An 18,415-nucleotide genomic window follows, 5' to 3' on the forward strand; every position below is an offset into this window, starting at 1 on the left:
GATCACTCCAGTGGCTTTACTCGACTGAGGCACTGGGAACTAAGGTCAGGTGGCATGATGCCAGGGTAATCCTATGGGCTAGGCTTGTAAAGGCTCCAGGGCCATTAGCCTAGTACACACCTATGAACCTAAGTTTGAAGAAAAAAAAAAAAAAAAAATCTATTGTGAAGGTATAAAGGAAAAGCTTTGCTGTCTGTATCAAATACAATGTCTGGTGCCCTACTACAGTCTCTCTTACCGTTGTCAATGTGTATGTTCTTGTATAAGTGTGTAATGTGCTTGAATTCAATACCATTATGAAAACATTATTTTTTTTACTATAAATCAGCCTTAAAGAACAAGGCAATACCTCTTTGCTGATAGTCTGGATTGTCCAGTTCTGACCATGGTTTCCAGATCAAATCTGCTTTATGTAAATACTTTCTGGCCCACTGTCTGCTCTGCAGTTCAGGAATCTCAGCTTGGAATCGTGGTCCGATGTTGATCCGTCTAAAATAAAAAAAGTTGCGTTATTTTAAATAAATATCACAAAGATGGAAATGTGTGTATTGTGTGATATATGTAATGTTGTGTATTATCAACCTATTTAAAAAATATCTGAAATTAGTAAAAACTAACTAATCAACTATTCGATACAGTGTTTAGCATTTTCACAGTTTACTAAAAATTAATAAGCATAAAGAAACAAAAATCTGATCCCACCACTATCATTTTCAAAAACTCAACATTTCAAATAATGAAATCAAATATTAAGTGAAAAAAAAATGCCAACACATGGCCACAGATCAAATATCACTTTCTGCTCCAGCATATTAAGCCCTTCAATATTCTACATGAGCCTTAATAGGTTTACAGGTAGTTATTAGGCATATGATCCAGGAAACCATTGAGGAGTCAAGCCCAATTTCCCTGAAGGAATGTCTGGTTAAGTGACTTGCTTAGAGACACACAGCAGGGAAATGGAGGCTGATGAACTCAAACCCTAGACTACAAGAAGCAGTTCCTTAATAGCTCACAACCTTAATCCTCTTTGATAACTGCCCAACCTGGTTACCATCCTTCCAATGACCAGTATCTATACAGTTTAGTGTTTGCTCTAAGGCTCTAATGATGGAAAGCTAAACAAACATACCACAGGTCCCTCTCTCTATATATCTACCTATATATATATATATATATATATATATATATATATATATATATATATCGAGAGAGAGAGAGAGTCTATATTATAAGATCGACGATTGAAAACATCGAACATATGGTCGACACCATATGGTCGATGTCTTCAAACGTCGACCTTCTAAAAAGACAAAATAAAAAAAGGAAAAAAGTACCCTAATGGGTTTAAGCAGGGGGCAAGCCCCCCCCCACTACTTAAATATACAAACTCCGAGACCGCACAACATTGCAGTAAACGGAAATCTCCCCTTACAGAGATTTCCGTTTACACGCTCGAGATTCTGAGTGTTCGATATTCTCATGTCAGCAATGTCAGATTTGACAATGTCTGCTTTCGAGAATATAGACCCATATGTATGTATATATACATATATATATAATTATACATATATATATATATATATATATATATATATATATATATATATATATATATGACACACATATTGATACATCTAAAAACATATATATATATACACACACACACACACACACATCTATATATCTATCTAATATACACACACACACACACACACACACACACACAGAGAGATTTGCAATGGGTATCAATGCAAATCTACTAAGATTTTCTTCAGATTGTAACTTGCAAAGTGCTTATGGTTTTTATGAATGTTAATTTTGGCACAGCTCCCAGTTTGCACTGGAAAGAGTCCAATATCTTTATTTTCTACACAGAGATCCCTAGGAACACCTGCTTAGGTCCTCTCCAAAGGGGTTCCCACTACAAGGTGGATACCCGTAGCACGGCCCTGATGGGTTCTGTGGTGACATCTAGTTGTCGGTCACAAGTGGGGCATGTAGGCTCTCCATCAAGGTAAGCCACTGGTGGGTCACTATATGTAACCCAGTAGAAGCTGAAGTATGTGGTGATGGCACTGGTGAACCAGCAGCTTGACACCTCATTGGCTATTTCAAGAATATCCTTCTGTAACTTACAGAGTAACAACGTTGCCTGGTCCTGCTCATCTGGTGATTACTAGTTAAGCCCAGCCAGGTGGGCAGTCATGGAGGTGAAGGACCTCTCGCCTGTTGCAGCAATAGGTAGCACTACAGTCACCTGTTACCCCACACTATCCCCAATCATGATGTTCCCCTTGCTTGCATTCCATTTTCCTCCCCGGTATATACTTCAATTCTCCCCAGTGTCAACTGTCCTCCCTCTGTCTGTGTCTCTTCTTTTTATCCCCACCCACATGGGTCAGCACATCTTGTGGTGGTCTTTGTCTGTGTTTTGTCTTCCCTTCCTCTTGTCCTTCTGTGTGTTCCTCTGCTTCTTCTTCTCCCCTTTTTTACTGTCCTATATACCCATTTACTTCCCCTTTCTAACAATAATTAGGTAGGGACTTTGCCCTAAAGCTCTAATTAGGGCTTTTAGCTGTGCTTGTAATGATATTTCATTGCATATGTGAATGGGCAGTGTGACGAGCATGCTATATACATGCTACTGGTCTCATTTCATCAAATGACCACTGGTGTGTAACGCTAGCCTTTACACAACTGTGGAGACTTCATTACAGCAGTCTCTAATAAGTTTAACTCTGTCATACAAGACAACTCCTACTACACTGGTAGACAGCTTCAATCCACATTGTGCAAACAATAAGCTTTTCTTACTACAAACGTTCTTGGTACTCTATGCAACATACTGCACTTTGTTTATACACATCCTTATTTCTGCCGTGTCCCAAAACCCTTCTTGTTTCTCTCATTTTTACCTTTAATAATATGCAAATTCTACAAAATGACATTTCATTTCTTACACACTCTCACAAAATGGTTCTTGTCTGCACATAGCCTGCAAACCTGATTACATACTAAGCCTATTCTTTTCTCACTCCTGTAAACATGCCTAGTGCACAAACATTTTAATTTAACTGTTTAGTACACAAAATTTGAATTTAACGGTTTATCTCCTTATACCAGTAGCCTCACTACAGTAAGGCAAAGAGGGCAGTTTTTCCAATACATGAAGTGTTAGAGGCAGAATACATAGATGCTGATTGGTATTCAGCGTAAGAGAGGTATTCAAAAATAAATAACTACAACAGCTGCATGATGCAAATGTAGCAAGCACTGTGCAACAGTTTAAAAGGAAAAATATTTTTTTTCAGTAAATCCTGACCCAGGACTTCAGAACTGAAGCACTTTAGCATCCCTTCTATGCACATTAGCTACTAGGATATGGCTTGCTATAAATACAAATATACAAATGTAGAAACTTTTCTTACAGCGTAAAAGGCTTTTTTTTGCTCCTCAAGTGCGAGAAGGTTTGTTCCTGAAATTGAGTGGGGACAGCACCAACATAGCTAGCTACACCTGTCTTCTAGGCATTAATTATGGACTTATCATTGGTCACTATGATGTTGTTTCTGTTATAATCATGCATGCTTCCTACACAGCAGGTCCTTCACTTAAGACTCCCCTATCCTTTTCCCTATTCTCTGAAATAATCACTAGTACGGAAGGCAGTATCTAACCTGTAATCCAAACTTCTTCTTGGCTTCATCTCACTCTATTACATTTCCCTCTCTAGTTATTTGCTCCTGATATTGTCATATTTTTGCTAGTTTTCTGCCATAAATTCCAGCCCCTCTTGCCTATTTTCTGTAACCTACTTGCAAAAAAAGAAGTTATGTCTTTCCATAACGTTCCATCTGTGTTGTTGATCTTCGTTCATTCATTACTGATGGGTTATCGGTTCCTTCTTCAGAACCGAGCTGGCCAATATCAAGCTCGCGTCAGCCAAGAACTCTCGAGCTAAGGTCCTACCCAGAATGCTCTGCTCCCTGTTACTTCAGATCGAGTTTGCAAGTTGATAGATAAAAGAAGAGGCTACCTCTGGTCATAGCAGACCTGCAATAAAGGAGTACATGGGATCAACCAAGAACCTCCGGAAGGGGGACAGAGGGTGGGAAGTAATGAAAGAATGAAGATCAACAACACAGATGGACCGTTATGGTAAGACATAACTTCTTTATCTGATGTTGTTGATCTTCGTTCATTCCTTACTGATGGGACAGAGTCCCCAGCTACCTGTATCCCTGGGTAGCCCTCATCGAAGGACATTCCTGAGCACCATGGAGCCAAAGGAAGCTCTACCTTTGGAGGCCAAGTCCAATTTGTAATGAAGAATAAAGGTATGAGGTTTGGCCCAAGTTGCAGCTGAACAAATATCACTGAGGGAAGCCTTAGCCTGGAAATCGTCTGAAGTTGCCATAGATCTTGTAGAATGTGCTTTGACTCTATGAGGCAAGGTGAGATTGTATTACCTTTATCTACAACAAAAACAATTTCTCAACCATGAAGCCAATGTAACTTTTGATATAGGATGACTCTGTCTAGGTCCAGAAAAAGCCAGAAACAGTTTGCCTGATTTACGGGTAGATTTTGTTCTGTCCAAATAAAATCATATTTGCCTACGAACATCCAAGGAGTGCAGGCAATACTCTCTCTTGTTAGAATGGTTAGGAATGAACACTGGAAGGTCAAACGATTGGTTGATAGACCGCTCTGACACCACCTTTGGTAAAAATGTAGAATTAGTTTTCAGTGATACCCTATCCTTATGGAAGATAAGATAGGGAGGTTTGATGTATATGGCCTGAAGTTCTGATAATCATCTGGCCGATGAGATTGCAATCAAAAACAAAGTTTTCCAAGAGAGATATTTTACATCACATGAAGACGCAAGTTCAAACGGGGGAGCTATTAAAGCTTGCAAAACTAATGCCAAATGCCAAGGTTGTACCGGTTGTTTAAATAGAGGTTTTAGGTGGACAACCCCATTCAAGAAAGTCTTACAGAGTCTGTGTGACATAAGTGAAGAACCTTGCAAACCAATATAGAAATTTGAGATGGCTGCTAAATGCACACGGACAACCCAGAGTGGAAAAGATGTGATAAGTAATCCTGTACCACCGAAACTGAGCCTGACAAGGGGTCTAATTGTTTATTTGCTGCCCATAGAGAGAATCTTTTCCATTTGTTAAGATAAATTAGTGTGGTGGATGATTTATGAGATGCAATAAGAATATTGCACACAGGGGACAAGAGGTTTTCATGCCTGGCATTCACTGGAAGTGGAGAAACCAAGCTGTCAGTATCAGGGTTTTTAGACTGGGGTGAATCAGACCCTGCAGATGGGAGATCAACATTGAGGACGGATTTAGGATCCACGGTTGATCTAGTAGGTGAGACCAGAGAAAAGGAAACCAGACTTCTCGAGGCCAATATGAAGCAATGAGGATCACTCAGCTCTTCAACTGTCACGCTTTCTTCAGAAATTGGGAGATGAGGGGAAGAGGAGGATAAGCATAAAGTAGACCGGTGGGCCAAGTGTGGACTAGAGCGTCCCTCAGTGACTGTCCCCGAGGGGGGATTAGGGCAAAATAGTTGCTGCACTTGTAGTTGGTTGGGGAGGCAAACAGGTCGCAGCAAGGCTGGCCCCAGCGGTTGAAGATTTTTGCCACTATTACAAGATTGAGGCACTCCTGAGGTTGTAGAATGCACCTGCTCAATTTGTCCACTAACGATGGAGCTCCCGGGAATGTGCATTGCAATTAGAAAGTGGTTGTAAGCTATCGCCCATTGCCATATTCTCAAGGCCTCTCGGCATAATGAGTAAGATCTGGTGCCCCCTTGTTTGCTGATGTACCAGACCACTGACATGCTGCCTGATTGGATCCCAATAGTCCCTGACAAAAGGATGGAATGAAATGCTTGCAACGCTAGAAGCACCGCCCTCAGTTCCAGGGCACGGATATGCAAAAGGGCCTCTGTCTCCGACCAGTTGCTTTCGAACGAGTTTCCCTGACAGAGCCCCCCCCCAATCCCATCAGGGAGGCATCCGTGGTCAACGTGGCTGTCGGAAGATGAGGGTTGAAGGGGCAAGATCAATGTTGGGGATTTCGAGACGTCCACCAGAGTAAATCTTGCTGCATCTGAGTTACATTTATCTGAACGACACAGGATGTTGTAGAGGGTACCACTAAATGAAAAGTAGCCACTGAAGGAGCCTCAAGTGGAATCTGGCTAGACGAACAATGGTAGTCGAGGCTGCCATTGACCCCAAAAGCTGGAGTATAGATCGAGTGGGAGATATGTAGTCAGAGAGCAGCAGTTGAACTTGTTGCCGCATTCGCTGAAGCCTGTGTTCTGGAAGGGATGCTGTGCAATTTCTCGTGTCCAACAGTACTCCTATAAATTCCAAAGACTGAACTGGGGTTGTGTTAGATTTTTCCCAGTTTATAGTGATGCCCAGGCTTTGAGCTATTAAGAGAGTATACTGCAGAGCTTATTCCAGTAGACGTTTAGTGGGGGCATTGAGGAGCCAGTCATCTAGATATGGAAACGCCTGGAATCCTTGAAGTCGCAAGTGAGCGATAACCACTGTCATGCATTTTGTGAACACTCTGGCAGTTGTAAAGAGATCGAAGGGCAGGGCTCGAAATTGGTAGTGACTGGCTCCTATGTGGAAGCGGAGGTATCTTCTTGAGCGTTTGTCCATTTTTATGTGGTAATACGCATCTTGAAGATCTACAGAGCACAACCAATCATCTTCTTCCAGAAGAGGAAGGATAGACTGGAACCGTGACCATCCTGAATTTTTCTGTTTTTACAAATTTGTTCAGTGTACTGAGATCCAGAATTGGTCTTCAGTCCCCTGTCTTTTCTGGCACTAAAAAGAACCTTGAGTAAAAAACGGATCCTATCTGGTCTGGGGGGACCATCTGGATGACCCTTTTTTGTAGCAGCTTTTAGATTTCGTGTGCTGCTGCTTCCCTTTGACTGGGTGGAATGCTGGGTAAAACTCTTGACGAGACTGGACAAAGATGGAAAGGGATGTGATAACCTCTGGGTATTATTTGTTCTACCCAAGAGTCGGTGGTTATATTTTGCCAGGCAACGGGGTACAAGAAGAAAAGACCTGCGACCGCTTCAGGAGGTGAGCAGTGAGGGAGTGCTTCAGGAGCGCTGATTGGGTAGGCCAGAAAAGGAATTTCCGGAACCCTGGTTTCACGGACCTCCTCTGCTCCGAAAGGGGCATCTTCCGTTGCAGTTTCCCCCTCTGCCTCTAGGGGAGAACTCAGCACGTGTGTCCTGTAAAGAGCCCCTGTGATTTCTTGTGCCACATCTTCCCGCTCCTCTGATTTCTGGAGTAGAATCACTGAGGAGTGGAGTGTCTGACACCAATGGCAGGCAGGGTCTTGCCATCTTGTTCACACCTTGCCAGAGTATCCTTCACTTTAGGGCCAAACAATGAAGTGGCCCCTATGGGGGCATTCATGAAGGAAGCCTTAAAGAAGTCCGCAAAGACGCATCCAGGCATGTCATCTGGCAACTATACCCATTAATCCTCCAGATAGGAACAACTGTCCCAAAAAACAGTTGCGCACACAGGCAGTTCCTAATGTAAAATTAGTGTTATCAATTCTAAGGCGCATGTTAAGCCTGTGTTCCCACTTACAATGATTGCTGTCTGTTCTTTTCATATCTCTATTCCCCTCCCAGATGTGTAAAAACAGCTTGTATGCTTTTTGAAACATTAACTTTAAGCCCTAAGAAAAAGTGCACTGTCTACCTTTAAATAAAACTAAACTGTGCACTGCTCTATTAAATGCATTAAAGTATTAAGACTATTGGTGAGGATACTACCTCTTATTCACTTCCTGTAATTTCAAACAATTTTTCACTGAACTGCTTGCCATTGTACCTTTACATTTTGCAAAGAATGCTCAGAAATCTCAATATTAATTGCTTACACTTGCGGACAATTTGTCTCCATGTAACAAAAAAATAGCAACGAGAAAAAAAAAAACAGCTAACAACTTTGCAGATGCATTAAAGAACACTGGTAAATTTCAAGCAAAACAGAATACACAGAATTGCCCTAGCCAACTGTCTTCAGCTGCAGACTTCTTGTTTTTCACTGAGAACATTTGATAATAGAAAAAAAAAACAAGCTAACATCTTTCCAGTTGCAAGAAACTTAGTCTTCTTTTTCAAGCCTATTTACTTAAAAAACACTTGTTTATATGTTAGGTTCTTAGGCTTACACTAGGCTAACAACCACGAATGTCTTAACAAGCCTGTACAATCCAACCCAGATTTGTCCCCAAGTTTCTTGGGCACCTACATGGTGGGTTATGTTAACAAAGAGGTGGCTAAGGGTTATATGAATGGGGTATGTTAACTGGGGATTAATTTGCTTACTGTCAATCTCTGTCCATCAAAGACATGGGGGCCAAATTTCCCATCCAATGATCAAGGTTTCTTTTAAGTAGTGTGAGGGATGCACTCTGCATCATGTAGCTGGGCAGCGTATTTCCTTACATCCTTTGAGGCACATATCATTCTCTCCAGAATGTTCTATTTATGTCACAGGCAAAGTTCAGGTCCTTGGATCTACTGTTTCTGGTGCTGTTATGCTTTGCGGATGTGCAAGAGATCCATCAGAGGTGGATCTGAGGATGACTTATATTCTAGGACTAGATCACCTTGCAGTAACCTGTAGGAGAATGACTACATAAGACATTATGGCAATCTGTGTAGGACATGGTATTTATACCCTGAATTCTCCTGGTGAGGAAACTCTGAGGGTGTTCCAACTGTTGCATGTGCCTGGTTCTGATACGGGCTGAGAAGAGTGGAATTATAACTACCTTGTACCTGGAGCTTAATACAAGGACATTAATTTAGATATCCACCCTTCTAAAATTAACATAAGTAATCTTAATTCTACATATAATATAACCAGTGAACTTTTATTCCTATCCCCTCCTAGCAGGCAAAAGTCACAGCAAATTAACTTAAAACTTGCTTCTGTCCAGCCTTTCATCTGCTGTTATACTGCAAAGCCTATATCTCTTACAACTAAAAAGAACTTGTTTACTTTAATACCTTTAACACATACAATAGTCACAGAAAAGACCCCCCCACACATTTAAAATTTCCCTGACTGCACATTAGACAATCCCGCATTACAGTATAACATGCAGTTTATTTCACAAAATGCTTTATACAAGTACTAATAAGAAAAAAATTGTTTTACTTACAGCTACTTCTTTTTTCCTGTTAGTGTCCTTCTAAACATTAATGAAGTGGGGTATATGCTTTGCAGTCCACCCACACGTTTACCAAAGTCAACAAAAATCCTGCTTTTCTCAGCCATTTTTCCTTGCAAAGTCATATTTCACAAATGTAACTGATGCTTTATATTCTCCCATTTATTCACTAATTTCAATGTTGCTGGTCTTCTTCCTGATCATCTCTGTCTCCTAACACCACACACTGGCTCAAGTCCAAGGTACTCCTAATTCTAACCAACTCATGGGCTTTTTTCTGCCCCTCAACCATATTCTTTCAGAGAAATGGAAAGGGTTACACTTTAAAAAAAAGTCTCTCTACGAGATTTACTGTCAGAAGAATGAGAAGCACAGTCACCTTCTATTTCCTGGCTCAGTTTTTGTTGAATAAATTTTTTATTTTCTCCTTAGCCTGTTCTGCATCCAAAAATGTCTTTGATCTTCCAGCAAAAATATTCTGAAGACAGCTAGAAAAAAGCAGCTTGAATATCTTACTTGCCTCTCGACATTCCGATTGCCGCTTTTCTTTTGCCTGCTGTATAGTGAGTAATAATTTTCCACATACTCTCTACTGTCTCAGATTTTTAATACTTTTCTCTTCTGCCACTGCTTTGTTAGGTACAACTATCTCCCTGTACGATTGCATCTTTAGTAATGTAGGTCTTGGCTGCTTTCCCATAGTCAAGTCTGGTGCACACATTCAAAATTCCCTTTCAATTATCAGAACCTGCTTTGGAACACCAGTCCAGCTGCTTATTTGTGCTTTCCTAAAATGAATACAGTCTGTTCCTTCCAGTTTCTCTAGTACAGCAGAAATTCTCAGGTTTTCTCTACGCACCATGTCTTCTAATTCTACAATTTTTGAAACAGCTCGTCTTGAGAAGCCAAATAATCAGCCATCCTATTCTTCAGTTCATCCTCAGATTTTTGAAGTTTAATCAGTTCATCTGAATAACTAGTTAAAGCTTCTTCAATTTTTCCAGCATTTTATTTGAGTTGCTACATTCTGTCAATGTTTCATTTATTTTAATCATCTCCGAGTACATCTGATTTATTTTTACCTCCGAAGTCCTGGAAACCATCTATTGTTCCAAAGCTGAAACTTTAACTGCTTTTTGCTGAACAGTTGTAGGAATCTTCCCAGCCAGTGTTTTCACATTTTCTGGTTTATTTCCTTTTGGGTACTCCAAATTTCTTCTTTGCTGATATCCAAGTGGTGTACTTACTAGTCAGTATCTGAATTTTACCTAAGCTGACAATTTCATTAGCCCTTACTTCTCAATTTCTTTTCTCACAATGGGAGGGATGTTGGTTAAAACATACTATTTTTTTAATGTAGTCTAGTTGATGTCAAGATGGATCTTGGTTCTGACTAGATTTCTGTAATGCACATGTGTACACTGACTGATTACATCAGCTGGCCTGTTGCAGCCTATTTCACCTCTCTCCTGCTCACATTCGCTGGTTGCCCCTAGGTGTGCTTACTTTTATAAGTTTCTTCCACACCTTTTCCTGTTATTAACCAATAGAATCTTTGCACTGACATTACCACATTTCATAAAAAAGTAACTCTTGCAACTACAGCAACCACATACATAACTCACCCATTCTTCATATCTCTTTAAGGACAGCTGAAAAAAATATTCATCGATAAATATAGATACTTTACAAGCTGGAAGTTTCAATACTTTGAATTACAAATGGTCTAGACCATAATATTGAAGATCTGAAACTTCTAAATTGTAATTAAAAAGAAAGAAATACAAATTTTTTTTTACATTTTTGCAGGGGGGCAACCCCCCCCCCTGCACCCCACACCTCCCTGCTAAATAAATATACCTAAATATACCAACTCCGAGATCGCATTACAGTAAGGAAGACAGTATATTTCCCATTCCGCACAGTATGGCGATCTCCACTCAAAACGTTCAAAGTTTCAAATCTTTGCTCCTATGATGGCGACCATTTGCAGTTCAAAGCTTTGAAACTTCAAGCTTGTGAAGTGAATATATATATATATATACATATATATATATATATATATATATATATATATATATATATATATATATATATATATAGGTTCATAGGTTGGTACTGGGCTATCTGCCCAAAGGCATATATTAGCCCAGCCACATTGTGTGGTATTCATTGCCCCATTAGCTGTTCCCTAGACCCTTGTACTAGCAGCTAGTACCCTTGGCCCCTATCTAGTAGTGATGTTGGCATAATCCCCGGTGTGAACTTTCTGTTACCCATCCACTCATCAAGGTTCCTCTTGAAGAGTGATATTGAGGGGCTCTGTCTTATGTAGATCGGGACCCTGTTCCATAGTAAGGGAAGTCTCTGTGAAGGGAATCTATCCCTCCAGCATGTTCTATTCATTGTTGTGTTGAGGTTTATATCCCTAAAGCGTGTAGCTCGAGTAGATTTGGTTTTGCTAAGATGGAGCATGTTCAACAATTCTGGGTTGGACATGGCTCTGTACGTTAGACAGAGATCGCCTCTGAGAAAGCGGTATGCAACAGAGAACAGTCTTAGCTTTTTCAATCGTGCTGCATAGGGCAACTGTTTGAGGCCAGTAATCCTCTTGGTTAGGTACCTCTGTGGTCTCTCCAGCTGCTGGAGATGTCTAGCCAGGTACATTCCAATTGGTGCATTGTACTCAATAATGGGTCTGATGAGGGAAGAGTAGAGGGGCACCATTACTTCCTTAGATCTTGATGCGAACCCTTCCATGATCAGATGGGTCACATAGAAGGATTTTCTAACCACTTTGGCAACATGGTTATCAAAGGAAAGCTGACTATCTACTTGGGTCCCTAGATCCCTAATTTCTTCTTCGGATTACCTCCTGTGTTGTAGTTTGTGGGTACTCTGTTTTATCCAAAGGTGATTACTACGCATTTTTTTGCATTTAGCTTGAGACCATGGCTTTGACACCATGCATCAGTCTCATTTAGGCCCTTCTGGAGGATCTCCATGTCGGCCGGACACTCTATTATAGCACCCAGTTTTCAGTCGTCCACAAACTTAGTCAGCCACAGCCCTTCCGTACTTGCCTGTACTTCTGAGAAGTATATGCCATACAAATAGGAGGGGCCCCAGGACAGAGCCCTGAGGCACACCACTCGTTACTGGTCTGGATTCGGACATTTATATATATATATATATATATATATATATATATATATATATATATATATATATATATATATATATATATAGACACACACACTTGCTTTTTCTTTACTGTTACTTTAATCATTAAGAAATATATGCTGTCTGAAAGACAAGGAGAAATAATGTCATTCTCAAAACACATCCCAGCACATATTCTATCACTCACTGACCTACTCCAACTCTTTCTAAAATAACCCTCTTACTTTCTTTCACATAAAATTTCCCGATATTGATACTGTCTCTGGAAAGAAGTAAACTAAACTACTTTAAAATATTTTAATGAAACTCCTGCATCATTATTCACCATTAGTTATACACCTACTACTTTTGGGAGACACAAAACGTAATCCTGGCCTTTTTATTATAATTGTAACTGCCATCATGGAATAAAAAACATACCACATCAATATAAGAAGCATTAAACCTGATATCTTAGCAATTACTGAGACATGGCTGAAACTGCAAATTCCACATAGAGAAACACTTCTGCCTGGGTACAATATTACCAGAGCCTACAATCATACAGGAGAAGAAGGGAGACTTTGCCTACTGTACTCTAGTCAACTCATACTACACAACTCCCACTTAAAAATCTCTTATTTTGACTCAAATTAAATGCTACTTATCAATTTAACCATAAACAGTTACTCATATTTCAGTGTAGCCACTATTTACATACCACCTCAAGCTAATAATGATAATATTAGAACCACAGGGAACTTCGGGTATGGTGCTGTGCTTGTAAGCTGTGTGTGAAATGCTCTTCTAGAGGAACCACTATACAGGTTAAGAAGAAATAGAAAAAAAATCCCATAAAACAGCATATAGAAAGAGGGGATGTCTAAAGAAGGAAAATGTTAAAAGGCAGTGGCCAGCTGCAGTGCAGAAAAGATGAAACTTAGGCCAGCAACATGGCATGGCCAATGCTCAGCACCTCACTACCTCTCACAGAGAAATGTCCAAACTGGGAGAGAAAAATAAACTGAACTCAGAAATGGTCAGGACTGGTGATTCCTTGCTGGACTACATTAAAAAATGGACAAAAGCATAGATAAGACAGAAACAGCATTATCTAGCTATTCTGAAGACTTAGGAACATTACAACTGGCTGAGAAGAAGGCTCAGTAGAGATAGACCTAGAAGCAGCAAAAGAAGACTTAGAAGGAAAGCTTCAAAAGGTTGAGGACAGAGAAAGAAAGGAGAACCTTCGAATCACAAATATGGCAGACCGACTGGAGAGAAAGAAATTTCGGCACTGTAACTGACCAACTAAGCAAATGGTTCTGACTATCAAAATAAGAAATAGTAGCTGATAGGGCCCATAGGGCTTTTTTCTCGTATGAGACCAACAAGCAGAGTTCTCCATCCAATAAGATTAAAATTTCAAAATTATTTACTCAAAGAACAGTTAGCAAGTTTACTGTGGAGATAAGGAAAAACACTGTTATTTTGGGATCAACAAGTCTTTGGTGATAGTGACATTTCAAAGGGGAGAAGATTGATGAGAAACAGATTTGTATCTCACTGAAAGTCTGCAAGCAGGTTAATCTCCATTTCAGATTAATTTATCGTGCAATTTTCAAAATTTTCTTCCCCATGGAGTAAAAAGTTTCCGTGACCCTGAAGTGGTAACAGAAGAAATGAACAGGTATAAAAGTACCCTTGATCAGTGTTGGGAGAATACACTAGAAACACCACAAAAAAGTAATAAGAGAAAGCAGACTGAACATTCCTAGTCTTCAAGTAAAAAATGGCAGGAAGACAAAAAGAAGCAGAATGGCATGCAAAAAAAGTTAGGGACAGCCTCTCAAAACCAGAAACAAAACAACTAATGGAAACACTCAGACGCTGAAGACAGGGAGATGCAAGAATAAATAAGCATAAGTTGGTTAACTTCTTTAAGAAAAAACAAGAGAGAGCATGACCACAGCAGTAGTAGGAAACATTTATTAAATAAGAGCGTTCACGTCTATATACAATGGTTATTCAGATTTCAATAAAAAAACTCAAAAAGCATTCATTTAAATACCAAACTGGTTTCTAAAAACCTCCAAATACAATGCAGAAATAATTATGACCTTAAAGACATAAGGTAATGCAACTGTTTCCTTAAGGTCACAAAAGCACTCAATAGAAACTGACTGACACATCCTACAATGGATACACCCCTATCACTATAATAATGGCTACTACAATGTTGTTGTTTAATGCCTACTACTATAAAAAATAAAATAAACAACAAAAATATATACAAAAATATAAATATATTTAAATCCATAAATATAACTAATTATTTGTTTAAAGGTCTATCAAAAATGGCTTAATAGAGAACTCTATCATTCAAGCCATAAAACTTATCAGCTTGTAGTTGGATAATTCACTTTATTTCTAATTTTTCTGTAATATTCTTAATATTACCTAAGTGAGGACCCCTGTAAGTCAAGTCAAGGACTATAAAGTTAAACTTATGCGCTAACCCCTTGCTAAAAATTTGCCAACTAAAGCAATGGTCTCATCTTCCTTGTTTATAGCATATATATTTTCCCTAATGTGTTCTCTCATTGTTCAATTTGTTTTTCCTACATAGAAGGCGGGACACTTGGTACAATATGCTATGTATATTAGATCCCTGGTTCTTATTTTTTCAAAGCTTTATTTTACGTTTGTTTCATTATTTTGGTACAACATTTACAAAAAACATTTTACTGAAACTGGTCAGCATACAGAGACAAATAAGGCCAATAAACATTCACATAACCAACCAAGACATTTAAAGCTTACTTTCTTAATATGACAGGAGAGACTATACTATTAAAAGATACATGACATTCTTGACTCAAGTAATTCAAACTATCGTTACTGGCACAAAACTGAAAAATCAGTAGTTAATAAAGAAGATATGAAAACATCACATATACAACTATTTACATATAGTGCTACATTCTTCTTCTTCTTCTTTCGGCTTTTCCTGGTTAGGGGTCGCATCAGCAGATCACCTGTCCGCTCATGACTGGCAGTAGAGTTTTACGGTGTCGAGTTGCCAGCCCGGTGCCCAACCTTCCACAGAAGGCACACACGCACACACTCAGGCCTAGGGCCAATTTAGAGTGTCCAATCCACCTACGGCACGTCTTTGGGATGTGGGAGGAAACCGGAGCACCTGGAGGAAACCCACACGACCACAGGGAGGACATGCAGACTCCGCACAGAAGGCACCCCAGCCGAGTGCTACATTCTTACACTATTATTATTACTATATTAACACTATGGAGTAACTATAAAGGAAGTGAATGAGTTAAATCCTTTGGAGGGAAGGACTAGCTATAGTACTAGTATAGGAGAGTAGGTGTAAAGCCATTTTATAATTACTTCAGGATACAGTCTAAGGTTGTACTCCAGAAGTTAAGGTATTTCATGCATTTGCTAATATTTTCTGTAGTTAGTTTATGGGATAGAATATACTTGGATGCCATCTTTGTAAAATTTTCCCAGTTTGTTTTACAACAGTCCAACCAGTTCTGTGTTATATAAAGCTTAATTAGCATAAAGAGAGCAATCTGGACTCTCACTTCATTAGTGGGAAGGCCATTTTGACCCACATGCAATATAGAAAATTCCCATGAAAGGGTGGATTTCCCATAACCCATTTTTTCCAGTTTAATCCTAAGTGAGTTCCATAAGCTCTGTGCATATTTACAGTACCACGGGATATGCAGGAGGTCAGCTGTCACTGTGTGGCAGAAGGGGCAGAGAGTTGAAGTATTTGGAAAGAAGTTGTGAAGACGCTCCGGGGTACAATATGCATTATTATTCTTCTTCTTTCGGCTTTTCCCGGTTAGGGGTCGCCACAGCAGATCATCTATCTGCTCATGATTGGCAGTGGAGTTTTACAGTGTTGAGTTGCCAGCCCGGCGCCCAACCTTCCACAGAAGGCACACACATGCACAGACTCACACCTAGGGCCAATTGAGTGTGTCCAATCCACCTACTGCATGTCTTTGGGATGTGGGGGGAAACTGGAGCACCCGGAGGAAACCCACGTGACCACAGGGAAAACATGCAGACTCCGCACAGAAGGCACCCCAGCTGAGAATTGAACCGGAGAACCTCTTGCTGTGAGGCAGCAATGCTAACCACTTCACCACCGTATAATATGCATTATTACTTACCATTAATTGTGTATATAATAATTAATTGAACGGGGCAAACCTGGTTGTATTATTTATTGCTTGGGAGAAGTGAACCTCTGTCAGTTCTGAGTTTTTATTTCTCCAATACTGTGGATATGTAATAGAAGATTGATATTTAATGGTTGAGATAAGCTGTAAGTAACTGATAACATTTTCTTTTTAATTTTTAGACACTTCAGGAGGGATAAGACAATGTTTATTTCTTCCTGAACCTCATTAGGGAAATTACCCAAAGTAGATACTAACTCTTTGATTTGTCTCAGAATTATTGTATACTTGTTATTAAGTTCAAATTTTATTTTTATGTCCTTTAGAGAGTTATCCTTAAAGGCATAGAAATCCCAGACATTTAAGTTTTTAATTTGGGGAAACTGGTCAAGATTGATCATTTTATTACCCAGTTTTAGATTTGGATTTAAATGAATGGGTTGCAAAAGAAAAAGTGCGTTTGTTAGACCTAGTGAAGAGCAGAGCTTCTGGAATAGATTTATTTTATATTTGATTAGTTTATGTAGTTTCATGTCTTTTAACACAGGTTTATTTATGAAAGGTATTGATTTGGGATTTATGTTACATAGCTTTATATGTGCATGCCACAGACCAACCCATTGGGGGAAATGAGTTGAGTTAACTGGATTATGGTCTGCAATTAACATGATTCTGTTGGCGCAAATTATGTTGTAGTATAATATAAAATCTGGTATTCCCAGTCCCCCTTTATTTTTTGGAAACATTAATTTTGGTAAGGGGATTCATGGGGGTCTTAGGAAACCAAATTAATTTAGTTAAAGTTGTGTTTATCTTTTTGAAGAAGTTTAAAGGAATGCTGCTGTTTGTTGCATTAAATTGGTATAATAACTCGGGTATGATGTTCATTTTTATAACTGCTACTTTAGATAAAAAGGGAAATTTCATATTCTTCCACCTGTCTACATCTTTTTCGATGTTTGTCCATGATTTGTCAAGATTATTCTGTAGGGAGTTATTATGGTTATTATCAAAAATTATCCCTAGGTACTTAAAAGTATATTTCAACTTAATTTGGGTTACAGGAAAAAAAGGCTCTTTATGATTGCTTGGATTAATTGGAAAAATAAGAGATTTTGAAGGGTTAATTTCATAACTGAAAGTTTTTGAGAAGGTTTCGATAGTGTTTTGAATTTTTTTAAGTCAGTATTAGGTAACTGGAAATATATGATGGGGTCATCAGCAAAGGCTGAAAATACCAGATTTGTCCCTAAAATATTGGGAATGTGGTGAAATGTCTTAAGTATATAAATAGGGGTTTGATATATATGTCAAAGAGGTAGGGTGAGAGTAGACAGCCTGGTCTTATTCCATTATTTAATTTTATTTTAGAAAAACATAGTTTATTAATATACAGAGTGGTAAAAGAGGAATTATATAAGATTTTGATTTTTTAAGTCTATTTGCTAGAGCCATAGTCATGATTTTAATGTCTGTGTTAATAAGCAAAATTGGTCTGTAGTAAGATAGGTTAGATTTGTCCATATCTGGTTTGTGAATAAAGATAGTTTTAGAATTGTTTAGGTATAGGTCCCTAAATCCAAATTTACTAATATATTCGAAGATTTTAAGAAAAATAGGAGATATTTTAGAAGCAAATTTTTTATAAAAATTAGAAGTGAAGCCATCCAGACCTGGGGCTTAGTTGTCTTTTAGACTTTTAATTGCCTCCATAATTTTTTCTGTTCTTAAAGGAGCTTTCAGGAATTCAGTTTGGTGTTTTTCCAT

General features: G+C 38.9%; 1 protein-coding gene across 1 annotated transcript in view; it reads right to left on the reverse strand.

The window, feature by feature from the left end:
- Nucleotides 1–18,415, reverse strand: part of TRERF1 (transcriptional regulating factor 1) — a 1,546,663-nt gene that overhangs the window by 833,530 nt on the left and 694,718 nt on the right. Inside the window, exon 7 of the mRNA XM_044060332.1 lies at nt 350–489. Within this exon, the coding sequence (XP_043916267.1) occupies nt 350–489 (140 nt within the window). The remainder of the gene's footprint in view (nt 1–349; nt 490–18,415) is intronic.

The sequence above is a fragment of the Protopterus annectens genome, chromosome 1.part0 (assembly GCF_019279795.1).
Source record: "Protopterus annectens isolate FY-2018-M chromosome 1.part0, PAN1.0, whole genome shotgun sequence".
Lineage (NCBI taxonomy): Eukaryota > Metazoa > Chordata > Ceratodontiformes > Protopteridae > Protopterus > Protopterus annectens.